At 47.8% G+C, this 26475-nt stretch overlaps 1 gene segment (V, D, J or C); it reads left to right on the plus strand.

Moving 5' to 3' along the window:
• Nucleotides 1–391: 391 nt before the first annotated feature.
• On the plus strand, nucleotides 392–13772 carry LOC612173. The segment is given in 4 exon segments: nucleotides 392–533; nucleotides 636–999; nucleotides 12067–12131; nucleotides 13612–13772. Coding segments are annotated over 4 exon segments (648 nt in total).
• Nucleotides 13773–26475: the final 12703 nt, after the last annotated feature.

Genomic DNA, 26475 nt, shown 5'->3' on the forward strand with positions numbered 1-26475 from the left:
AGTAAAGCAGAAAGTTTGTCCTCTGGAAATGGGAGGTTACATAAGGGGACTACTGACCTGGCCCAAAAGCAGTGGACAGAGCAGTGGGGAGGCGCCCTTTGTTTTAGATGGGCTCTAATCACCAAGTCACACAATAGTGTATCTGGGATTGGACACCAGGGCGTGATGGGGTCCTTTTCTGAAGAAACAGGGGTGATTATAGCGGGGAGCTGCCACCAGGTACTGCCTGTGCCCTCTGCTCAGGGCTCACAGCTGGGACCTCCCTACCTCATGTGTCTACACAGCCTCTCCCTCCCCTGCCCACACCCTTCACATCCCCAGGCAGAGGGACTTGACCCAGGGCCACTGAGGGACCAGACAACTGAGGTCTCATTTGCATGAGACGGCCACTCCCTCTCCCAGAGGATGAAAAGAAGAAGGGAGAGATGAGGGGAGGCTCCACTCAGCTGTGGGACCACAGAAGGCAGGATAAGTGATGACCTCCACCATGGGCTGGTCCCCTCTCCTCCTCACCCTCCTCACTCACTGCACAGGTGACTGGATGTGGGACGGGGAGGGGCCCTGGGAGGATATGTGGGGTCCTGCATCCTCATATTGTATCCAGCATCACCCTCTCTGTGTCTCTCCCCTTGCAGGGTCCTGGGCCCAGTCTGTGTTGACTCAACCGGCCTCAGTGTCTGGGTCCCTGGGCCAGAGGGTCATCATCTCCTGCACTGGAAGCAGCTCCAGCATTGGCAGAGGTTATGTGGGCTGGTACCAACAGCTCCCAGGAACAGGCCCCAGAACCCTCATCTATGGTATTAGTAACCTACCCCCGGGAGTCCCCAATAGATTCTCTGGTTCGAGGTCAGGCAGCACAGCCACCCTGACCATCGCTGAGCTCCAGGCTGAGGACGAGGCTGATTATTACTGCTCATCGTGGGACAGAAGTCTCAGTGCTCCCACGGTGCTCCAGGCCTGTGGGGAAGTGAGACAAAAACCCACTTGCCCATCTGTAAAGTGAGTGAACACCCCAGCAGCTGCCTGCTTAGGCTCACCCTGGGTTTCTGCTGATTCTTCAGTTGATGCCCTGAGCCCAGGTGCATCTTGGGGACCCTCCTGGTAATGGAGACTCCTTCACATCTCTGACCTCAGAGTCACTCTCCGTAGCCCCATTTTACACAGAGGGTCTCAAAAGAAAGAGAAAATTTTGTCCTCATGAGCTGGGACTTGTTCTTCTAGGCAGTGTACATTCACTCATCTTGTTCTGATTTCTCAGTAAATGAAACACCCTTAGGTCGTAAAGCTATCATGTCCTTCAAACTGGTCCCTGCTCTGTTGATGCACATGACAGCTCTCTTTGCAACTGGGATAATTATTCCCTCACCTTCAACCAAATGACTAGTTTTCCTTATCATTTGATGATTGCATGGATCACATAAATCAATGTCACAATCAAAATTATAAAAGGTAAAAAAAAATGCTTTCCAGAGAAAAACCTCCATGTACTTGCTTATGGAAACTTTATTCATAATCAGCACCCCTGAAAGCAATAAAAAAAATTTACACACTGATTTTTATACCAGCTGTTTATAAAATGATCACACTTGATATAATGAAGACGTCCTCAAACATGATGTATATTCATAGAGGGTGATATTAGTAAATATTTAAAGAAAATAAGTTCTCAAGTCCAAAACTATGCATGAGTATTGCCTGCACATTTCTTCGGGAAGAACATACCACAGGCTACAATCCACATCACTGGAATCTCATTGTATTTTGGAAGAGGCGGGAATCTAGAGGTGGTAAGAGGGCAGGGATTGACAGCTGAGGGAGGAAGGAGGGGGGTGAGTGTGTGAGGTGACTGTATTCGTGGTGATGTCACTCTCCTACATGGCCCTGTGACAGTGGCCACACCACTGCTGTGTTGTCACAGCTCAGTAAACTGTAACCCAGAGCCACAGCTCCTTTGTACAGGAAGAGAATGTCATCTAGGAGTCTGGGATCCGTGACGGAGCTGACAGGGTGACATCATCCCATCCACTGCTTCAGGATGTGTGACCCCGAGTCCTTGAAAGGGGGAGGACAGGAAGGAGGGGCCCTGAGGGAGTTTGAACAGGCAATTAGAAAAGGAAGCAAAGAAACTTCACATGAGCCCCTTCGTCCAGATGACAGAGTGTGTCCCCAGGGCAGAGGGGTCAGTCTTTGTGATGTGTCAGAGCTGTGCCTTGAATTGAACCATGACATCCATGGGTGCAGATGGTGGGATCCAGCGTTGTACCTTCAGGAACAGAAGGTCCTGTGTTGTGAGGGTCTCAGACTCTCCATAACCAATGTCAAGGTCGGACCAGTCCTTGTGGATCTGTGTTAGAACAAACTCTTTCATTTCCCTGGGTCAGCAGTGAGATAAGACACTCCTGGGACAGGCCAGTACCACTGTGGTGGCAGGGTATTCAGCAACATGGCTTAGATACCTGTCCTCCTGTTCCTGTCCCTTTGGTCAGGTAGGGACAAAATCTGACTTCCAGGGGAGCTTCCAAGATGCTAACAGCCCCAAAGACAGAGAAACTTCTAACACAAATGCCCTACCACTCATGCATGTCTGTGTTTGTAGGTACCCTGCCCCTGCCTCTGCTACCCAGCCACCGCCTTCTCTGCATCTCCAGGTACTACAGCCAGACCCACCTGCACCCTGAACAGTGGCATCAGTATTCGCAGCTGTTCCTTATAATGGCTCCCGCAAAGGCAGGGAGCCCTGCCTGGTATCTGCTAAGGTTGTACTCTAATAAATACCATGGCTCTAGGGTCCCAAGCCACATCTCTGGATCCAAAGAAACCTCGGAATCTTGTCTCACATTTAGATCTTTCATCCATTTTGAGTTTATCTTTGTGTATGGTGAAAGAGAGTGGTCTAGTTTCATTCTTCTGCATGTGGATGTCCAATTTTCCCAGCACCATTTATTGAAGAGACTGTCTTCCATCAAAATCCTAGAGAAGAACACAGGCAACACCCTTTTTGAACTCGGCCATAGTAACTTCTTGCAAGATACATCCACGAAGGCAAAAGAAACAAAAGCAAAAATGAACTATTGGGACTTCATCAAGATAAGAAGCTTTTGCACAGCAAAGGATACAGTCAACAAAACTCAAAGACAACCTACAGAATGGGAGAAGATATTTGCAAATGACATATCAGATAAAGGGCTAGTTTCCAAGATCTATAAAGAACTTATTAAACTCAACACCAAAGAAACAAACAATCCAATCATAAAATGGGCAAAAGACATGAACAGAAATCTCACAGAGGAAGACATAGACATGGCCAACATGCACGTGAGAAAATGCTCTGCATCACTTGCCATCAGGGAAATACAAATCAAAACCACAATGAGGTACCACCTCACACCAGTGAGAATGGGGAAAATTAACAAGGCAGGAAACCACAAATGTTGGAGAGGATGTGGAGAAAAGGGAACCCTCATACACTGTTGGTGGGAATGTGAACTGGTGCAGCCACTCTGGAAAACTGTGTGGAGGTTCCTCAAAGAGTTAAAAATAGACCTGCCCTACGACCCAGCAATTGCACTGCTGGGGATTTACCCCAAAGATACAGATGCAGTGAAACGCCGGGACACCTGCACCCCGATGTTTATAGCAGCAATGGCCAAGATAGCCAAACTGTGGAAGGAGCCTCGGTGTCCAACGAAAGATGAATGGATAAAGAAGATGTGGTTTATGTATACAATGGAATATTACTCAGCTATTAGAAATGACAAATACCCACCATTTGCTTCAACGTGGATGGAACTGGAGGGTATTATGCTGAGTGAAGTAAGCCAGTCGGAGAAGGACAAACATTATAGGTTCTCATTCATTTGGGGAATATAAATAATAGTGAAAGGGAATATAAGGGAAGGGGGAAGAAATGTGTGGGAAATATCAGAAAGGGAGACAGAACGTAAAGACTGCTAACTCTGGGAAACGAACTAGGGGTGTTGGAAGGGGAGGAGGGCGGGGGGTGGGAGTGAATGGGTGACGGGCACTGGGGGTTATTCTGTATGTTAGTAAATTGAACACCAATAAAAAAAAATAAAAAAAAAAACAAAGAAACCTCGGTCAATGCAGGGCTCCTGCTCATCACTGTGCTGCCACCTGTCGACTAGTCTATCAGTGGGGGTGGAGGACTAGGACTATTACTGGGATGCTCTGCTTTGGATGCCAAATGGAGAATATTTTTTTGAGGAGGAAACTGTCTTTTTCAAATGCTGTGGATACAGCTCATGGCATCATGACTTTCAGTTTCTCACATAGTGAGGATGTGAGACAATAAACCTTGGGCCCACAGGCCTTGTATCTGAGCCTCTTTTATTGAGAAGCTTCTGTGAGTGTCCTTTCAGGAAGAGTACTGTGTTGGGACACCTGTCCCTGAGGAGGGAGGAATGACGCACAGATTCTGATGTTGACTGAGGCACCACAGGTGTCCCGGGTGCACAATCAGGTGAAGGAAGAGAGCCCAGCTACAAATACTCCAGTGTCTGTGTAAAATGAGAAAAAATACTATGGTAAAATATTTTATTTATGTATTCATAAGAAACGCAGAAAGAGAGGCAGGACACAGGCAGAGGGAGAAGCAGCGTCCCAGCAGGGAGCCCGGTGTGAGACTGGGTCCAAGGACCCAATGATCATGCCCTGAGCCAAAGGCAGATGCTCAACTACTGAGCCACCCAGGCATCCCAACAAAGAGTTTTAATACAAAAATCTTGGACTTCCTCCTCTTGTCTCTCCTTTACTACAGACACTAAATGTTTTACATATCATACTATTGTCTTATATCCTATGTTTTTTAGGCTTTTGTTTTGTTTTGTTTCCTCTTCTTTTCTTCTTTTCCCTGAAACAAGCAATTTTGTGGGATGTGGACCCTACTGAGTGTTCTACAACGTATGTCAATGTAACACTTAATTTCTCTGTCCAGAGATTGTGTCAGAAGCACAGGATCAGAGCTCAGTCCCTGGACACAGCTACCTTCTTTGATGCCAACAGGAAGGAATAGCTTACCCATACCTTCTTTCCAGCTTGGGTAGGAATCAGGAGTTCCGAATAGTCCCTCCACAGATATGATTAACATGCTAGAGCAGCTCACAGAACTCTGGGAAATACTTTATTCCATTTTCCAGTCTATTAAACGACCTGATAAATGAGATAGGTGAGCTGCCAGGTGAAGAGACACCTAGGACTAAATCTGGGAGTGACTTATGTGTAGGAGCTTCTCTGCCTGTGAAGTTGGGATGCATCACGCTCCTGGCATGGATGTGTTCACCCTGATGGAGCTCCTTTCCTCTCTCTCAAGGATGAGGCTAGGCAAGTGAATTTTGCAGCCTCTGACCAGCTCTTGATCTCTCTAGGGACCGCCCCATCTGGAAGCCACCCAAGAAACCATACAGAGTACCCTCATTCAAACAAAGATGCTCCCAGTGCTCTTGTCACTTAGGAATTGATGAGGGTTTCAGGAGCCAGGAACCAGGACCAGAGATGACTGTAGTTTCTAAGATCTCACAATAATGTATCTCAACTAAAAATAGGGCCAAGACAGTCATGCTCATACCCACATCTCATGCCATAAAATGTGACTCTTGTGTGACTGAGGACACAACCATAGACTGTATGTTAACACTCACCTTGATCACAGACACAATTTCCCCTTCATCTGAACCAACTGACAAATAGGCACAGCTTCTTCAGACTCCCTGACAACACCTCCACCTCCATACTCCTCTTTTCTCCATCCCCTTGTTCCTCATGCTCCAGTGTCTCTGGCTCTTCAGTTCTGAACTCTGTGTCCACGTAAAGATTTCAGAAAAAAATGACAGTGCTCTTGGTGTCATTTCTGCTTTCCAGGGTCCATCTCTAGGCAGAAGTAGCAGAATTTGGACCAACATGGAATCCTGTCATCATCTGATTCCTGATCTCATCCCCAGATGTAGTTTGCACACCCCACCAGCCTGGGGCATCTCTGTAATATGACAATGATATTATTTTATTTCCCACACATGGATGATCTTTCAGGTGTTGAGGGTTGGCACATAGGAACTATTGGTGTATTTAATTTTTCATCTTCAGCATCACTGGGGCCCCAAAGAAGGTCAGTGTTGATATAATTGGCAGAGGAGAGTGGATTTTTATTTTCACACACATCAACTATTTTTTAAAAATTTTATCTATTTCTTTGAGAGAGAGAGAGAGAGGGAGAGAGAGAGATATAAGCAGAAGGAGAAGCAGGCTCCATGCAGGCAGCCGGATGTGGGACTGGATACCAGCCTCCAGGTTCAGGCCATTGGCTGAAGGCAGCAGTAAACCACTGATCCACCTGGGTTTCCCAACACCAACTATTTTTCTTGTTTTTGAGAATGTTTGTTTCTAAACCCATCAGAACATTGACTCAGTCACACACTTTTCCTATATCGATGAAGTCACATTCATTAGCTCTTTTACAAATGGTCCCTCAAGGGCACCCCAGGAAGGCCCCAGGGGACCCTGGGCACAGTGAGGTATGTCTGTTAAGTGGAGGGGCAGGAAAAGTGACTATGGGGTCCCCTCTGTGCTGTGCTTCCTGAAACCTGAAGACCCTTCAGCAGTGAGACTTGTGTCTTCAGAGTGAAAATGGACAGACATCTCCCACTGCACAAGACTCAATCTTCCTTTTCACAGGGTGTATTATCAGAGTTGATCTCCAAATTAATCGTCCTTGTGTCAATTCCATCCTGCTTTTGGAAGTGACATTCCAGACCTGGCCTTCTTTGGCTCCAGACTCCAGGACCCTGCAGTCTTACAGGAAACCTGCTGTGAGGATGGGTTTGGAAGGAAATAACCCAAGAGGGTGGAGAAATTATAAGAGGGACAGTGGACCTGTGTCCTCATGCTTGGCCTCTGAAAGATAGGTATAGTGAGTGTACATGGAGATTTTTCTCATTCTAGGTGTGTGTGTGTGTGTGCGTACGTGTTTCTGACACCTCTCTCTCCTATTCTCTCATAGAGTGTGTCTCTGCAGTTTCCAGGCTTCCCTCTCACTCCAGAAATCAGGGTTCTCCCTATTACAATCTCCAAGAAGCATAATCCCCATCAAGAAGTAATACCAGTGACACTCAGTATAACAGTGTTCCTGTCACCAGGAAAGCCACGACATTCCCTGGACACCTGCTCTCCTGGGATGACACTGATGTGCCGGAACCCAAAAGCGAGTCTGTCCATGTAGGCAGCTCAATTCCAGAGGATCTTTGGGCTCTAATGTGGGCCTGGGGGTGATCAGTACATTGATTCTATGAAAACAGGGTTGGTGATGCTGTCATGCTGCTCAAGGCCCATGGGGACCCTCAGAGCAAAGAGAGATCTTGAAAACAGAGATGTCACAGAAAAAAAATACACCGAATCCTTCACAGGAGGGGTCTAGGGCACCCATAACTGCTCTGGACATTTAAAAAAAATTTAAATTGAAGTTAAATATGGCAATGTATAGCATAACACCCAGTGCTCATCCCACCAAGTGCGCCCCTCAGTGTCCATCACCCAGTCACCCCAATCCCCGTCCCACCTCCCCTTCCACCACCCCTAATCATTTCCCAGATTAGGAGTCTTCCATGTTCTGTCTCCCTTTCTGATATTTCCCACTCAGTTTTTCTCCATTCCCCTTTATTCCCATCCACTATTTTTTATATTCTCCAAATGAATGAGACCATATAATGTTTGTCCTTCTCCGACTGACTTATTTCACTCAGCATAATACCCTCCAGTTCCATCCACATCAAAGCAAATGGTGGGTATTTGTCGTTTCTAATGGCTGAGGAATATTCCATTTTATACATAGACCACATCTTATTTATCCATTCTTCTTTGGATGCACATCAAGGCTCCTTTTACAGTTTGGCTATTGTGGACATTACTGACAGAAATATCAGGGTGCAGGTGTCCCGGCACTTCACCGCATCTGTATCTTTGGGGTAAATCCCCAGCAGTGCAATTGCTGGATCATAGGGCAGATCTATTTGTAACTCTTTGAGGAACCTCCACACAATTTTCCAGAGTGGCTGCACCAGTTCACATTCCCACCAACAGTGCAGGAGGGTTCCCCTTTCTCCGCATCATCTCCAAAATTTGTAGTTTCCTTCCTTGCTAATTTTCCCCATTCTCACTGGTGTGAGGTGATATCTCGTTGTGGTTTCTATTTGTATTTCCCTGATGGCCAGTGATGCGGGGCATTTTCTCATGTGCTTCTTGGCCATGTCTGTGTCTTCCTCTGTGAGATTTCTGTTCATGTGTTTTGCTCATTTCATAATTGGATTGCTTGTTTCTTTGCTGTTGATTTTAATACGTTCTTTATAGATCTTGGAAACTAGCCCTTTATCTGATATGTCACTTGCAAATATCTTCTCCCATTCTGTAGGTTGTCTTTGAGTTTTGTTGACGGTATCTTTTGCTGTGAAAAAGCTTCTTATCTTGATGAAGTCCCAATAGTTCATTTTTGATTTTGTTTCTCTTGCCTTCATGGATGTATCTTGCAAGAAGTTACTGTGGCCAAGTTCAAAAAAGGTGTTGCCTGTGTTCTCCTCTAGGATTTTGATGGAATCTTGTCTCATATTTAGATCTTTCATCCATTTTGAGCTTTTCTTTGTGTATGGTGTAAGAGAATGGTCTATTTTCGTTCTTCTGCATGTGGATATCCAATTTTTCCAGCCGCATTTATTGTACATACAGTCCTTTTTCCAGTGGATAATCTTTCCTCCTTTGTCGAATATTAGTTGACCATAAAGTTGAGCAGCTATTTCTGGATTGTCTTTTCTCTTCCTTTGAATTATGTGTCTGTTTTTTTGTGCCAGTACCACACTGTCTTGAAGACCACAGCTTTGTAGTACAAAGAAGTAGTACAAAGAAATCTGGCATTGAGATGCCCCCAGATCTGGTCTTCTTTTTGAATATTCCCCTGGCTAATCGGAGTCTTTTCTGATTGCACACAAGTCTTAAGATGATTTTTTCCAACTCTCTGAAGAAAGTGAATTTTATTTTGATAGGGATTGCGTTAAATGTGTACATTGCCCTGGATAGCGTTGACATTTTCACAATATTATTTCTTTCAATCCATGATCATGGAATATTTTCCCATCGCTTTGTGTCTTCCTCCATTTCTTTTAGAACTGTTCTGTACTTCTTTATGTATACATCCTTGACCTCTTTGGTTAGGTTTATTCCTAGGTACTCATGCTTTTGGATGCCATGTAGATGGAATGGAGTCCTTCATTTCTCTTTCTTCAGTCTCATTGTTAGTGTATAGAAGTGCCACTGATTTCTGGGCCCTGATTTTGTATCCTGCCACACTGCAGAATTGCTATATGAGTTCCAGCAATCTTGGCGTGGAGTCTTTTGGGCTTTCTATGTACTATATCATGTCATCAGTGAAGAGGGAGAGTTTGACTTCTTTTCCAATTTAAATGCCTTTTATATTTTTTATCATTGCCTGATTGCTGAGGCTAGGACTTCTAGTACTAGGTTGAATACCAGTAATGAGAGTGGACATCCCTGTCGTGTTCCTGGTCTTAGGAGAAAGCCTCCCAGTGCTTCCCCATTGAGAATGATATTTGCTCTGGGGTTTTCACAGATGGTTTTTAAGAATCTGAGGAATGTTCCCTCTATCCCTGCACTTTGAAGCGTTTTGATCAGGAATGGATGCTCTATTTTGTCAAATGTTTCTCTGCATCTATTGAGAGGATCGTATGGTTCTTGTTTTTTTTCTTCCTGACATGATCAATCACATTGATTGTTTACGAGTGTTGAACCAGCATTGTATACCAAGGATAAATCCCACTTGGTCGTGGTGAATAATCTTCTTAATGTACTGTTGGACCTATGGCTAGTATCTTTTTGAGAATCTTTGCATCTGTTCATTAGGGTATTGGTCTATAATTCTCCTTTTTGGTGTGGTCTTTGTCTGGTTTTGGAATTCAGGTGATGCTGGCCTCATAGAATGAGTTTGGAAGTATTCCATCTCTTTTTATATTTCTGAACAGCTTTAGTAGAATAGGTATATTTTCTTCTTAAAACGTTTCATAGGGATCCCTGGGTGGCGCAGCAGTTTGGCGCCTGCCTTTGGCCTGGGGCACGATCCTGGAGACCCGGAATCGAATCCCACGTCGGGCTCCCGGTGCATGGAGCCTGCTTCTCCCTCTGCCTGTGTCTCTGCCTCTCTCTCTCTCTCTGTGACTATCATAAATAAATAAAAATTAAAAAAAACATTTCATAGAATCCTTGGGATGCCATCTGGCTCTGGACTTTTGTGTCTTGGGAGGTTTTTGATGACTGCTTCAATTTCCTCCCTGGTTATTGGCCTGTTTAGGTTTTCTATTTCTTCCTGTTCCAGGTTCGGGAGTTTGTGGTTTTCCAGAAATGTGTCAATTTCCTCTAGATTGCCTAATTTATTGGAGTATGTATGCTCATAATAAGTTTTTAAAATCGTTTACATTTCCTTGATGTTGACGGTGATTTCTCTTTTCTCATTCATGAGTTTATTAATTAGAGTCTTTTCTCTCTTCTTTTTAATAAGGCTGGCTAATGGTATATCTACCTTATCAATTCTTTCAGAGAGCCAACTACTGGTTTTGTTGATTTGTTTCATAGTTCTACTGTTCTCTATTTCATTGAGATCTGCTCGCATCTTTATTAGCTGTCTTCTTCTGCTGGTGGAAGGTTTTATTTGCTTTTCCTTCTTCAGCTCCTTTAGGTGCAAGGTTAGTTTTTGTATTTGAGTTCTTCCCAGTTTTTGAATGGATGCTTGAATTGTGATATATTTCCCCCTCAGGATTGCTTTTGCTGTATCCCAAAGATTTTGAATGGTTGTGTCTTCATTCTCATTAGTTTCCATGAATCTTTTTAATACTTCTCTAATTTCCTGGTTGACCCTTTCATCTTTTAGGAGGATGGTCCTTAACCTTCACATGTTTAAAATCCTTCCAAACTTCTTGTGATTTAGTTCGAGCTTCACAGCATTATGGTCTGAAATTGTGCAGGGGATGATCCCAACATTTTGGTATTGGTTACGACCTGATTTGTGACCCAGTATGTGGTCTATTCTGGAGAAAGTTCCATGTGCACTTGAGAAGAATGTGTATTCAGTTGGTTGTAAAGTTTTGTTAATATCTGTGAAATCCATTGGTCTAGTGTATCATTTAAAGCTCTTGTTTGTTTGGAGATGTTGTGCTTAGAAGATCTACTGACAGGGCCGTGTTCAAGTCTCCCAAGTATAAGTGTATTATTATCTAAGTATGTCTTAACTTTGGTTAATATGATTGATATATTTAGCAGCTCCCACATTCGGGGAATATATATTGATGATTTTATGTCCTCTTGTTGGATAGATCTGTTAAGTAAGATATAGTGTCCCTCTTCATCTCTTATATAGTCTTGGGGATAAATTTTTATTTATCTGATATGAGGATAGCTACCCTGCTTTCTTTTGAGGATCATTTGAATGGTAAATGGTTCCTCAACCTTTTATTTTTCAGCGTGTAGGTGTAATTAGGCCTAAAATGAGTGTCTTATAGATAGCAACTAGATGGGTCTTGCTTTTTTATCCAGTCAGAAACCCTTCAACTTTTGATGGGATCTTTAAGCCCATTAATGTTCAGAGTTACTATTTTTTAAAAAAAATTAATTATTTATGTATGAGAGAGAGAGAGAGAGAGAGAGAGAGAGACAGGCAGAGGGAGAAGCAGGCTCCATGCACCAGGAGCTCGACATGGACTCGATCCCAGGTCTCCAGTATTGCGCCCTGGGCCAAAGGCAGGAGCTAAACCACTGCGCCACTGGGGCTGCCCTGCACTGAGGTTTTAAATGCCACTTCCATCGTTATTCTCCATGCAGTCCACACAGATCTGTGAAAAATATACTCATAATTCCACCTGCGTCTTCACAGTGACATCATCATTGAGTCTTAGTCAATGCACATTGACTAGATTTTCTTAAAAAGAGCATTCATACAATTTATGTGCACAGTTGGTCTAGGGGATGACTAATACGCAATCTCTTCCTCTGGATTCTTGGCAGAAATTCTCCAGCTGTCACATCTTCCTGCAAAAACACCCTGGCACATCTGCCCCTTGTGCTCCAAGGTCAGTGGCACACACACAACCTCACATGACAGGGCTCCTGCGGACCTGTGTCCCTATGGGGGAGGACAGATCCTAGAAGAGAGTCACTGCCCACAGGGTGGTGAGAACTAAAGTTTAAAACAGGTGAAAACAGTGAGAGATGGCAACGATGTTCAGTTTGTAACCTTTCCAAGAAAGCAACCACAGCCAGACTCCACATGCACCCTGAGCTGTGGCTTCAGTATTGATGGGTATGTTATAAGCTGGTTCCAGCAGAAGGCAGAGAGTCTTCCCTGGTACCTACTGTCCTATTACTTGGACTCAAGTACACAGTTGGGCTCCGGCGTCCCCAGGTGCTTCTCTGGATCCAAGACAAGGCCACATTCACAAATGTGTGGACCCATCTCTGGTTGGGTCTAGAGCTCCAACCCCACCTGAGACTGATGCACAATTGCAGCCACATTGTCTTAATATTGGAAAGAGCAAGAGAACCCAGGCCCTCAAGGAGGGATGTCTGGTCCCCCACCAAGATGAGCAGCTGAGATCAGATAAACTGAGGTCTGAGGAGGGGACACTCCCGAATGGCTGGTGCACACAGGAAGTTTGACGTCCCCCTCCCTCAGGACCACCCAGAGCTGCAGTGAATGTAAGGTCCCTGCATCCCATTGCATTGAGCCTGCATGAATGGAGCAGAGTGACATCAGCCAGATGACAGAGTAGGAGTTTCTTGAACTCCAATAAAAAAATACACAAAAATAAACAAAAATGGGAGATTAAAACACAAATACATTTCTGTGAGAACATTTGGAACTCATGCTTTTAATGCCCAAGAGATGGAACCCATTCTGAGAGTCAGACCTGGACATGTCACTGGAGAGGGAACTGGTGAGCTCTGGAAACAAGCTGGACTCTCAGGGCTTTGGGCCTTGCCGAGGTGTGTGCCCTGTGACCAGGAGGGAGCGCTGAGGGACTGCCCTGTGGTCCCTACAGGGCTGCTCAGTGAGGACCCGTGACTCAGGGTGCCTGGACCTGAGAACTGGGTTCTGAGTCCCTGATGGGGACTCACCAACAGTGTCCCCTCTGGGCTGGCAGTCTCCCCTGGGGGCCTGGGTGTGGTTTTAGCAGGTGCATCCACCCAGGGCTCTCCCCAGGGCTGAAGCCACCTCCATCCTCCTCAGTGTGTGGTGTGAGCAGAGCCCCAGGATCAGGGCCCAGGGAGGGGCTGGGCAATCAGTGGGTGGCACACATGTGCATGGACAGCCCCTCCTGTGGCAGATGGGGGAGGAGAAGAGGAGTCCTGGGGCAGACCAGCCACGGAGGGTTCCAGGGACTGTGTCACCGGGCATGGGATCTTTAATGTTCATTCTACTCTGTCAGTGCACAGGTCAGGAGTGACCTCAGGGACACAGAGCCACTGTCAACCTACGTCAGCTGGTCTAGCTTAGAGGTTTGAGGAAATTCAGTCTGGCCCCTGATCCATCACCCACGTATGTGTCTGCAGGTTCCCTGTCCCAGCCTGTGCTGACCCAGCCGCCCTCCCTCTCTGCATCCCTGGGAACAACAGCCAGACTCACCTGCACCATGAGCAGCAGCTACAGTGGTGGCCATACACTGGTTCCAGCAGCCAGGAGGCCTCCTGAGTACCTGCTGATGGTCTACTGAGATTTACCAGGGCCCCGGGGTCCCCAGCCGCTTCTCTGGCTCCAAGGACATCTCGGCCAATGCAGGGCTCCTGCTCATCTCTGGGCTGTAGCCTGAGGACGAGGCTGACTGTCACTGTGCTACAGAACATGGCAGCGGGAGCAGCTCCCAATACTCACAGCGTCTCACATAAGGAGGACATGAGACAAAGACCCCTGGGCCCACAGACATGGTCTGGAGGTACTTTTCAGAGAATCTTACCCGGAGATACATGCAGGGAGCACATATATGTAGGAAGGTCTGGGTTCTTTTTAATATTCTATTTATTTATATATTTATTTATGAGCGACATGGAGAGAGAGGCAGAGACATAGGCAGAGGGAAAAGCAGGCTCCCTGCGGGAAACCTGATGGAGGACTCCATCTCTGGACCTGGGATCACACTCTGTGCCAAAGACAGATGCTCAACCACTGATGCACACAGGTGCCCAGAAGGTCTTGTTTAAGAAGATGAAAGAGAAAAACTAAAGATATGCCTGCAAAGTGACACCTCATCTGAGGAAGACAGGAAGAGATGAGACATCAGAGCCTGACTGAACACCCCCTTGGGGGCTGGAGAAGATGGACGGGAATAAATACTGTGTCTGCAACTGAATCTGCCTCCCAAATATTCATCCACAGTCAGTTCTATCATCTCATTCCATGAAGTGTGACCTTTGTCACTCCTGATGTACCCACAGCTGATACACTCTCTCTAATCCTGGTCACAGACAGTCTCCTCTCTCTGAACCAGACACACTTGAATTTGGTCCAGATCCTGCAGACTCTCCCTGACAACACTCCTCTTCTCCCCTCTGCTCCCCTGTCCTGCAGGCTTGTCTCTCCCTCTAGTTCTTCAGGTCTGAGCTGTCTCCACCTCAGGATTTCAGAGAAAACCACAAATGAATTTGCTGAAGATTCCAGTCCCCAGGGTCCATCTATGGGGAGGAGAATGACCAGAAATTGGGGATGCATGTGAATCCCTACATTGTCCTTCCTGTTTCTGTCACTCGGCAGCACCTGCACGTCTGATTCTGCGATGTTGTTACAGGGCTGCTCTCATACGAGTCCTCACTGCCTGGATCAATACTCCCCCAGGTAGAAGGGCTTTGAGACACGGGCCTTGAAATCCTGGTACCAGGGCCTGAGATAAAGGGTAATCCCTCAGTTTGTTGAGAAGGCTTAGAAGAGAATGAGGGCCACTTGGCCTAATTTAAGGTCACGCATGCACAAACATGCACACACACACACACACACACTCACCACTGTCTCATCTCTGGTTGTATATTGTCCTGGGCTCTGCAGTGTTTGGGATTCTCCATCCATTCAAATGTTAGACTACTCTGTGCTCACCAGCTGTCCTTGATGTCACAGTCTCCAGAAGGCACAAACCCTAGTAGCAAGGAACATGAGTGACTGAGGTGTTGTCACCTGGGCAACCAGGATGTGCTCTGAATATCTGCTCCTGGGGACAAAGCTGATCCTCAGGATTCCTAGGGAGAGTCTCTGTTCCCATGGGCAGCTCAGCCCCCCACCATTTCTGGGATCCGATCAGCGCCTGAGGGTGATCAGTACATCGATTCTGGGACCCCAGCCTCAGGGCTGCTCTGAAGTCAAAGCCCCGGGGGTTGTGGAACACACCCTCCCTGTGCTCTCAGGGCTGGGCTGTCACTCCCACAGTCTCACCAGGGACATGTCCAGCCAGGCTGGACCTCTGCTAAATCATCTGTTCCAAGTCAGGACCACAGGGTCTGTGACCTCAGGGACGTGGCCCCTCATCTGCACTCTCCACCACTCACAGGGGACCTTTGCCATCAACTCTGGGTCCAGATGCCTTTTGCCAATAGAACTTCATTCTCCTCATGGGTGGCTGAATGAGCAATTGCTCTGTCCTGAACATGCGAGACACAGGTGCTGGGCGCCAGCTGTGCCCACCCCACACAGGAGTTGGACCCTGAATTTCTCATCCTGGAAGCTCGTCTGTGTATGGGAATTCCAGTACTTAGATGGCTGTGAAGTTCATACAACAGGGTCCTCATGGGGGCTCATGGCACCACTTCAGGTTTTCCTGCCTGCATGATCAGACCCATGATATAATCATAAGGTTAAAAAAAGAGACTAATAATTTTATAAAATGTTTATAAATGTCTATTTAAATGAAAGCCAAAGTCATTTCTTTTTTTAAAACTTTTTATTTATTTATCCATTAGACACATAGAAAGAGAGGCAGAGACACATTCAGAGGGTGAAGCAGGATCCCCGCAGGGAGGCTGATGCAGGTCTCGATACCAGGACCCTGGATTCATGACCTGAGCCAACAGCAGATGCTCAATCACTGAGCCACCAGGTGCAACGGCACTGAGGTTTTAAATGACACTTCCATCGTTATTCTCCGTGCAGTCTGCACAGATCTGTGAACAATATACTCATAATTCCACTTGCGTCTTCACAGTGACATCATCATTGAGTCTTTGTCAATGCACATTGACTAGATTTTCTTAAAAAGAACATTCATCCAATTTATGTACACAGCTGGTCTAGGGGGTGACCAATACACAATCTCTTCCTCTGGATTCTTGGCAGAAATTCTCCAGCTGTCACATCTTCCTGCAAAAACACCCTGGCACATCTGCCCCTTGTGCTCTGAGGTCAGTGGCACACACACAACCAAACGTGGCAGGGCTCCTGCAGACCTGTGTCCATGTGGGGGAGGACAGATCCTAGGAGGGAGTCACTGCCCACAGGGTGGGGAGAACTAAGTTTAAAACAGGTGAAAACAGTGAGAGACGACAACAATGTTCAGTGTGTAACCTTTCCAGGAAAGCACACAAGGTCTTCGACCCACAACCTGGAAAATGTCACTCCCTGGGTCTTCAGTATTTCAGGAAACTCAGAGAAGGAGAGGGCTGCAACCAGGGTCATCATATAGGAGGAAGGTCTCAGGATCCTGCGCAGAAGAGGCCAATTGTACACGGGGACCCTTCACTCCTCTGGATGTGACAGTGATGTCAGATGAATTGGTGTACAGACACCACCTCAGTCCTGAGTGGCCCATAAAAAGCCAAGGGATCCGTGGTAGAGACAGACAGAGAGAGAGGCAGAGACACAGGCAGCGGGAGAAGCAGGCTCCCTGCACAGAGCCGGATGGGGGGCTTGAACCCAGGACTCCTGGATCATGCCCTGAGCCAAAAACAGTTGCTTAACCACTGAGCCACCCAGGAGTCCCTCACACTGAGAAATGAGAGTGTAGCCTAAAACCTATGCCACAGTTATGGGAGACCACATGCGGGGAGACTTGTCCAGATCATAGGAGGAGAGTGGATAGAGCTCTGGAGACAGGACCTGTGTCCTGTGGCCAACTGATCCCCATGTCATGCCGGATGAGGTGGTGTCAGGATGCCACAAGGCGATTGAGACATATTTATAAGGGGTCATGCTTGGTCAGAGCTGGGAACACCACTTGGCACTGACTATAGCCTCTGCTCAGGGCTCACAGCGGGGAGTTCCCTAACCACACCCTAGCCCCAACAGCCCATCCTCTGCCCACCCCCCTGACATCCTCAGGCAGAGGGACCTGACACAGGGCCAGGGAGGGGTCAGAGATTTGGGGTCTCATTTGCATGGGAGGACCCCTCCCTCTCTCAGAGGATGAAGAGGGGAAGGGAGAGATGAGGGGAGGCTCTGCTCAGCTGTGGGACCACAGAAGACAGGATCAGTGATGGCCTCCACCATGGGCTGGTCCCCTATCCCCCTCACCCTCCTTGCTCACTGCACAGGTGACTGGATGTGGGACAGAGGGAGGGGACCTGGAAGGACATGTGGGGTCCTCACTCCAGAATCACCCTATTTCTCTCCTTCTTACAGGGTCCTGGGCCCAGTCTGTGCTGACTCAGCCAGCTTCAGTGTCTGGGTCCCTGGGCCAGAGGATCACCATCTCCTGCACTAAAAGCAGCTCCAACATCGGTAGGTATTATGTGAGCTGACAACAGCTCCCAGGAACAGGCCCCAGAACCGTCATCTATGATAATAATAACTGACCCTCGGGGGTCCCTGATCAATTTTCTGGCTCTAAATCAGGCAGCACAGCCACCCTGACCATCTCTAGGCTCCAGGCTGAGGACGATGCTGATTATTACTGCTCGCCATATGCCAGCAGTCTCAGTGCTGGCACAGTGCTCCAGGCCTGTGGGGAAGTGACACAAAAACCCACTTTCCCATCTGCAAAGTGAGTGAGCGCCCCAGCAGATGCCTTCTGAGGCTCCCCTTGGGTTTCTGCTGATTCTTCAGTTGATGCCCTGAGCACAGGTGCATCTTGGGGACCTCCTGGGAATGGCACTTGCTTGATCATCTCTGACCTCAGAGTCACTCAGAGTAGCCCATTGTACACAGAGGGTGTCATAGGAAAGAGAAAATTTTGTCCTCGTGATCAGGGACTGGTTCTTCTAGGCTAGTGTACATTCACTTGTCCTCTTCTGGTTTCTCAGTAAATGAAACACTCTTAGGTCATGAAGCTATCATGGTCCTTTGGCCCCATCCCTGTTCTGCTGATGCACATGTCAGCTCTTTTTGCAGCTGGGATTATTATTGCCTTAGCTTCAACCAGATGACGAATTCTTCTTATTTGATGATTGCATGGAACACATAAATCAATGCAAACTCAGAAATATAAAATGTAAAAAATAAAGCTTTCTAGAGAAAAATCCCTATGCGAATGTTTATGGAAACTTGATTCATAATCAATACAATTCAAAGAAATGAAAAATCTGCACACTTTTTTTTATACCAGATTTTTATAAAATGACCAGACTTAAAGTAAGGAAGATTTAATCCAAACTGATGTATAGTCGTAAGGGGTGATATTAGTCAACATTTAAAGAAATAATTTCCTAAGTTCAAAAACATGCATGAATATTAACTGCACATTTCTTCAGGATGAATAACATAAAAGGCTAAATTCCACATCATGGGAATTTCATTGTATTTTGGAAGAGGCGGGAATCTAGAGGTGGTAAGAAGCCAGGGATTGACAAGAGGTGGAGGAAGGAGGATGGGGAGTGTATGAGGTGACGTTGTTCGTGGTGATGTCACTCTCCTACACGGCCCTATGATGGCGGCCGCACCACACTGCTGTGCTGTCACAGATTAGTGAACTGTACCCCAGAGCGACAGCGCCTTCATGCAGGCAGAGAATGTCATCTAGGAGTCTGGGGTCCATGACGGAGCTCACATGGGAATATGATCCCATCCACTTCCCCAAGGAGTTTTGACACTTTGTCCTCAAAGGGGGAGGACATGAAGGTGAGGACCTGAGAGAGATTGAACCAGAAGTTTGTAAAGGGAGCAAAGAAACTGCACGTGAGCCCCTTAGGATGACAGAGTGTGTCCCCTAGGCTGAGGGCTCAGTCCTTGTGATGTGTCGGGGCCGGGCCTGGAATTGAACCATGACATCCATGGTCACAGATGATGGGAGACATCGTTGTCCCTTCAGGAACAGAAGGTCCCGTGTTGTGAGGGTCTCAACCTCTCCATAGCCAGTGTGGAGATCAGACCCACCCTTATGGTTCTGGAGATGATTGCCCTAGGTCCTTCAGCTACAACACAGGATAGTTTGAAAACTAAAGTTTGATTATTTATAAACGTGTAAATTATAGCACACACCTGGGGCCACAGACAGAGGTCATCATAGAGACAGAGCGAGCCTGTGGCCTCCCCACCAGGAGTGTGGACAGAGGCTCAGCTGACAGAGAAGGAACTGAGGTGAGAGACAGAGACAGAGAGAGACAGAGAGAGACCAGGCCTCGAGGACCCACCTTGGATTCCATGGGGGCAGCATCCCTGATGTCTTTGTCCATGTGCTCCCTGCCCTGGGGATGGCCCTGACCCTGAGCCTCACTCTGATCCTGGGGAAGCAGTGGAGCAGGGGGGACAGTTGGAGACAGTCCTCAGGGAGGAGCCACAGCAGGGGATTCTGAGCCATTTGGGGTCATGATATGCAGCCTCAGGAAGGCTGGGTGTGACCTGGGTGTGGCCTGTCCTCCATGCACAAGGGGTGGGGACCCACAGCACTGGAGGCAGAGGGCTCTGCTCTGGAATCCTCTTCCCTCATCTCAGCCAGTGTGGACCAGGACTGGGGCAGCAGGAGCCTGGAAGCCTGTTCCTCAGGTCCATGGGATGCTGTGCATCCCCTGCCTGAGTCTGGGCCCAGGTCCCACCTGCTTTCAGCCCGGAAACCCTTAGCTCACAGGGGTCCTCCCAGGCCCTTCCATTACAGACACCAGGAGAGGAACTGGGAGTGGGGAGCAGTGACCAAGATGATATTCTCCTCTTCTGGGGGCTGAAAGGTTGAGAAAGAGCCCCCAGCTCTGCCCCCTTGTGGCTGGGATCCTGGGGATGTGCAGCTCAAGGCAGAGGTTGGGGTTCTCCACCCCAGTTCTTCATGACGCCTATGTCCTGGGCACTGCAGCCTGACCTTGGACATTCAGCTCATGCTCCTCCATGACTCCACGTCCCCCTGGGTTGTAAAGGTCTGCAAACCCCTCAACACATGGTCACTGGCCTCAGCCCTCCTGGAACATTTTTATGTGGGAGACTAGGGGCATGTGTCATGCCATTGACACCTGGCTCACCCCTGGGGACCTGGAGCAGAGGGGACTAACATCCCCACACACTGCAGGGACACTGCAGGGAAGACCCCCAGAGCCAGCCTGGACTGAGGGATGCTGTCTCCTGGACTCCTGTCCCCTGTCCTGCACCCAGGGAATGGGTCCAGGGTACCATCCCAAGCTCCTGTCCCCCTACACGGACACATACACCCCAGGGCCTGCTCACCAGGGCTGCACACCTGGCTCAGGCTGTGGGCACTGATCCTGACGCTCAAGGTCAGGGTCTCCCATTTCTGAGCTAGGAATTCAGTGTTTGTGCTCCTTCCCCAGATCTTCTACTTCTCCATGCACAGAGAAGCCTCTCCCTACCTAGGGCTCCCCTGCAGTGACAGCAGCACCCTCTCAGGGGCTCCTCATAGCAGAGATCCCAGTTCACCCAATCCTCTTCCCCCTTCTCTCCCTGCCTTCTCCTGGGATCACAGCCACCAGCATCCCCTCCTGCTGTGCTCCTGCTTCAGGTGCTCTGCCCTGACAACTGGGTATCTTCAGTCCTTCCCCGTTCTGTCCCCCTCCTATCCCCCAGGCCACAGGTTCACCAGGTGGTGATGCTTCTGTTAAATCACCACCTCCCGTCTTGGTTTGAAAATCTTTATGCATTGTTTTAATATTTTAATATTTTCTTTGATGACTCTTTGTGCAGAACACCGCCACTCCTCTCGACATGAATAGGAAAGGCCCTCCTCTGTGGAGCTCCGTAAATGTTTCATGAGTTAGGATAGGCTCAGTCTTTTGCATGATTTATGTTTTGTAGACCTTCCCCCTCTCACAGGAGTGCTTATTTCAGTATGACTGTTCCGTCCATGTGGAAAGCTCTCAAATCACAGTCCCTGTAGACCATGCAGGGTGCTCCAGCCAGTCCGTCAGGTCACTGGTGAGAGCTGGGGTCACAGCTCTGGATGTTACCTATAGGACACTGAGGTTCCTGAAAGGGACATATAATCAGCAGGGGGCACTGTGCATCCCCTGGGAACTCAAGGGGCACCCTCCCAACTGGGGGAGCCCCCCTGACCTCAGCTGTGCAGAGGCTGAGCTGCCCCCTGTGCCCCTGGTGCGACCCAGCAGCCTAGTGCCCTAAGGACCTGGCAGAGTCTCCTGGGCAGGATCCTGAGGGGTTCCCACAGATGCTCCCTCTACCCTTCCAATGTCCACTCTGAGCAGTTCCTGCTTTCAGCATCCTCTGTCCCCTGTTTTTCTGAATCACTGATCAGATGGAGTCTGAGAGAGACTGGAAGGGGTGACAATTTGCATAAAGAGCACTGTCATTTGCCTGGAGACTCTAGGGAGAATTAGACAAGCTTAACACAGCGCAGCTCCATTCTTGGGACAGGGGATTTGTCAAGATGGCCTGGACTCGTCTCCTCCTCCAGTTCTTGTCCTTCTGCCCAGGTAGGGACATCATCTGTCCCTATGAGGGACAAACTCTCATATGAGTTTATGAGAGTTTCCCCGAGATTATCATCCCCTGGAAGCTCCCACCAAAAATGCCCCACCTCCTGGGAGTTTGTGTATCTACAGTTTCCCTGTCCCAGCCAGGGCTGGCCCAGCTGCCCCCCACCTCCCTCTGCATCTCCAGGAACAACAGCCAGACTCACATGAACCATGAGCAGTGGCTTCATTGTTGGCAGCTGCTACATATACTGGTTCCAACAGAAGCCAGGGAGCCCCCCTCCCCCAATATCTCTTGAGGTTGTATTCAGAATCAGATAAACACCAGGGCTCAATGTCCCCAGCCCTGCTCTGGATCTGAAGACACCTCCGCCGAAGCAGGGCCTCTGCTCATCTCTGGGCTGCAGCGTGAGGACAAGGCTGACTCTTACTGTACAATCTGGCACAGTGGTCTTGGTCACAGGGACACACACAGAGGACGTGGAGCAACACCTCTGCCTGCCTATGTCCTTGGACTGTGTCTGTCTACCAATTTAAGAGAACTTGAATACACACTAATTTTACTGGAAGTAGATTCTGAATCACAGTATCCGTCCTCCTAGTTTTCTATTTACACCTTTCTGAAGACACAGAAGAAATAAAAACTGAGCAGAAAGAGATACAGAAAGATTGTGAGTGATTGAAATTGAAAAATTAGCCTCGGTGTCCATCAAAAGATGAATGGATAAGGAAGATGTGGTCTATGTATACAATGGAATATTACTCAGCCATTAGAAATGACAAACACCCACCATTTGCCTCGACATGGAGGGACCTGGAGGATATTATGCTGAGTGAAATAAGTCAGTTGGAGAAGGACAAACATCATATGGTCTCATTCATTTGGAGAATATAAAATAGCAGAAGGGATTATAGGGGACAGGAGAGAAAATGAGTGGGAGATATCAGAGAGGGAGACAGAACATGAGAGACTCCTAACACTGGGAAACGAACCAAGGGTGTTGGAAAGGGAAGTGGGCGGGGGGGTTGGGGTGACTGGGTGATGGGCACTGAGGGAGGCACTTGACGGGATGAGCACTGGGTGTTATGGTATATGTTGGCAAATCGAACTCCAATAAAAAATATACAAATAAAAGAAAAATTAGATCCTGTTGTCATGGTGGTCCTTTTCTCTTCCCATTGAACGTCTACTTTTATAAATTTAATGTTCAGAACAAAGGGACAATCCCAGCAGTTTGAAAGTCCTACTCAGGGTGGACTCTGCCCTTCCAGCTGTCAGAGCAGAAACCTTCTCTTCTCTCCCAGGCCTCTGCTCTCAGGACAGGCCAAGGCTCACTGCATCCCAGGTATGAGGGAGTAGGCTGTGGGAATGCTGGGTGAGAACCAGGCCCAAGAGGAATTTCAGGCCCGTAGCTGTGGACTTGACCCTCAGGTGTGACATCAGGGTTGTGGTTAGGAATGGGGGATTTGGGGTCCTAAAATGTAAAAACCCTGAACCTGCTCCAGGGACACTAGGTGAAGTAGTCCTGTGGATGTGACTTCCTATGGCTAACACCACTCAGGACAATGGGCATCCTTGGAGGGCCTGTTCCTGATCCCCCAGTGCCTCCTTGTGGCCTCCTCTCCTCCTGTACACAGTGGAGCTTTGCAATAGTCCTGGGTAGAGGAGGATGGCTTAGATGTGTAGGGAGGAGAAATCGGAGTATTTGCTGCAAATCCCTTTGCCTATGAAGCTGCTGTGAATCCTCAAATGTAGAATTCACTTTTTGTGGAGGGAAGAGCAGCAAAATGGGAGTTAATATAGGAGGAGCTCTCTGGGAGAAGCCCTGAGTGGTGAGCTAGCACAGCCTTCACTGAGCTTCCAGGCTACAGCCTGACTTTCCTCCACAGACTTTGTCAGCTTGTCCTCCTTGACAAGATACTCACAGGGTCTCAGATAAAGAGGAAGTGAGACATTTCTCTGGACCCAAGGGTCTTGGCTCTGAACCCCCATTCAGGAAGAAACTTATTGGAGAGACTGAGCAGGGGGGTCTCTGCTGCACGATGATCTATCCTTCCACAGGAAACAGAAACATTCCAGTAATGGGCATAGACTGAGAGAAAATGGAACATTCCAGGAGACTCAGACATTCACATAAAAGAGCCCAAGGCACCTCGCCACTCAATGTGGAGAAGATGAACAGGAAAAAACACCGTGATCCAGCTGAACGTGCAGACTCCAAACATTCTTCCACACTCAGTTCTATCATCTTATTCCATGGAGTGTGACCTTGTGCCACTACTGTTATATCCACAGGGGATACACTGACCATAACGCTGGTCACAGACACAGTCTCCTCTCTCTGAACCATCTCCATGGGAACTTGGACCAGATCCTGCAGGCTCTCCCCGACAACACCCCCTCTCTTCTCTTCTCCCCTCTGTTCCTCTGTCCCTTGGCTTTGGTCTCTCCCACTGGCTCCTCAGGTCTGAGCTATGTCTCCACATCAGGATTTCATTGAAAACCAGAAATGATCTTGCTGTAGGTTCTAGTCTGAAGGGTCCATCTCTTGGAGGAGAATGATAAGAAAACGGAGTTGCAAGAAACCCCTCATATTCTCCTTCCTGCTCTAAGATCTTGGCTCCATTTTTTTTTTTACCCAGCACTCCTAGTCAGTCTTAATATTTTTAGAGGTTTCTTTATTTTTATATATAGAGAGAGCATGCAGTGGGGAGCAGCGGGCGGGCAGAGGAGGAGGGAAGGTGGCTCAAGCAGACTCTGGGCTCAGTGTAGAGCTCTGTGCAGGGCTCGAGCTCACTATCCTGGGATTAGGACATCAGCATAAACAAGAGTTGATGCTCAACGACCTGCACCTCCTAGATGCACCCCCTACTCCATTCTATTTAATATGAAAGTAAAATTATTACATTTCCTAAAAAGCATGTGTTTATCTACTTTTAGGTTTTTGCACATCGGATGTAATGACTTTACCTACTTCAGAATTATCCAATGCCCTCAGTCATGGCGATTCCTGGAGGAATCCATAGACAAAGGTTTGCCTGCATATTTTAAGATAAGTCATTATTTTTCTGATGCTCCAAGTTTTCATTCTGAAGAATTCTGTGGACCGTAGATCCACCACAGAAACATTTTCTACCATAGAAACAGTCCCAGGCTGTAGCGTTTTTTTACACACACAGAGACAAAACTCTCAGCAGTATGTTTTCTCACACCTGGTATACACCAGGGGGAACTCAAGGGACTTTGGGTGAGACTGGGTTGTGGGGTAAGAAGGAGGAGGCTGGGTCTCACCCCTGCCCTGTGCTCCATGACATCTGGAAACCCTACAGATGTAGGTGTAGTGTCTTCAGAGACAAGGAATGGACAGATTTCTTGTCAATCAACAGATCCTAGACTCCTGATTCAGTGGATTGTTAACACGTTTGCTCTCACCACAGTCCTCTTGGCTAACATAATCTTTTCAAGTTAGCCCCTGCTCAGCGGTTTAGTGCTGCCTTCAGCCCAGGTTGGGACCCTGGAGACCTGGGATCCAGTGGGGCTGGCTGAATGGAGCCTGCTCATCCCTCTGCCTGTCTGTCTGTCTCTCTTTCTCTGTCTCTCTCTCTCTCATGAATAAATAAATAAAATCTTTTTAAAAAATAACCTTTTCAAATAAAAAAAATCTTTGAGATGCTTACCTTTAAATGAGCACTGGGTGTTATTCTGTATGTTGGTAAATTGAACACCAATAAAAATAAATTTATTATTAAAAAAATAAATGCAAGTTCAAGAACTTGGATATTTAGAAGAGCGTTTCCATGGAGAACCATGTTCTCAGCATGTTTCGAAGTCATTAGAGGGAGAAGGGTCATCTTGCATCATTCTTCATCTTGCGTTCCCTCTCTCTCTCTCTCTCTCTCTCTCTCTCTCTCTCACACACACACACACACACACACACACACACACACGCAGAGTTCTTTCCTCTGCCTGAGTGAATAGCATCCTGGATGCTGTAGTTTCCAGGATTCTCCATCCTTCCAGAGCCAACCTGTCCTCAGTCAGCCATTCTCAGAGCATCAATCTCTGGGAGCCAGAAGCTTCCTTAAGAGGAAACACTGGTGACATCTAGTGTGACTGAGGTCCTGTCACCAGGGTAGCCTGAATGTGCTCAGAGCCTGTTCTTCTGGATGAGGCTGATGCTCAGGATACCCAGGAGGAGTCTCCATCCCCATGAACAGCTCAGTCTCTGAACATCTCTTGGCACCAGTCAGTGTCTGAGCCTGATCATTCCATTGATTCTGAGACGTCAGCCTCAGGGCTGCTCCCAAGGAGCTCCAGGCCCCTGAGGACATGAGATACCCCTTCTTGTGCTGTCTGCCTGAGCTGTCACTCCGTCAATCACCCAACTGCCACCTCCAACCAGGCTGCAGTCTGATGGAAAGTCTTGTGACCCATCCCAGCATCACAGGCCCTGTGAGCTCAGGGGCATCATTCCCCTAAGCACCAACTCTTCCCCAATCACAAGTGGGATGTTTGACAGAATCTTCTGAGTCCAGGGGGCCTGGGGTAGGAGAAATCCATGCCTGTAGTCATAGGGGGTCCACAACTAATGTTGTATCCTGAACATGCTGGACACAAGTTGCAGAGACTCGAGCTGT

The sequence above is a fragment of the Canis lupus genome, chromosome 26, assembly GCF_011100685.1.
Source record: "Canis lupus familiaris isolate Mischka breed German Shepherd chromosome 26, alternate assembly UU_Cfam_GSD_1.0, whole genome shotgun sequence".
Lineage (NCBI taxonomy): Eukaryota > Metazoa > Chordata > Mammalia > Carnivora > Canidae > Canis > Canis lupus.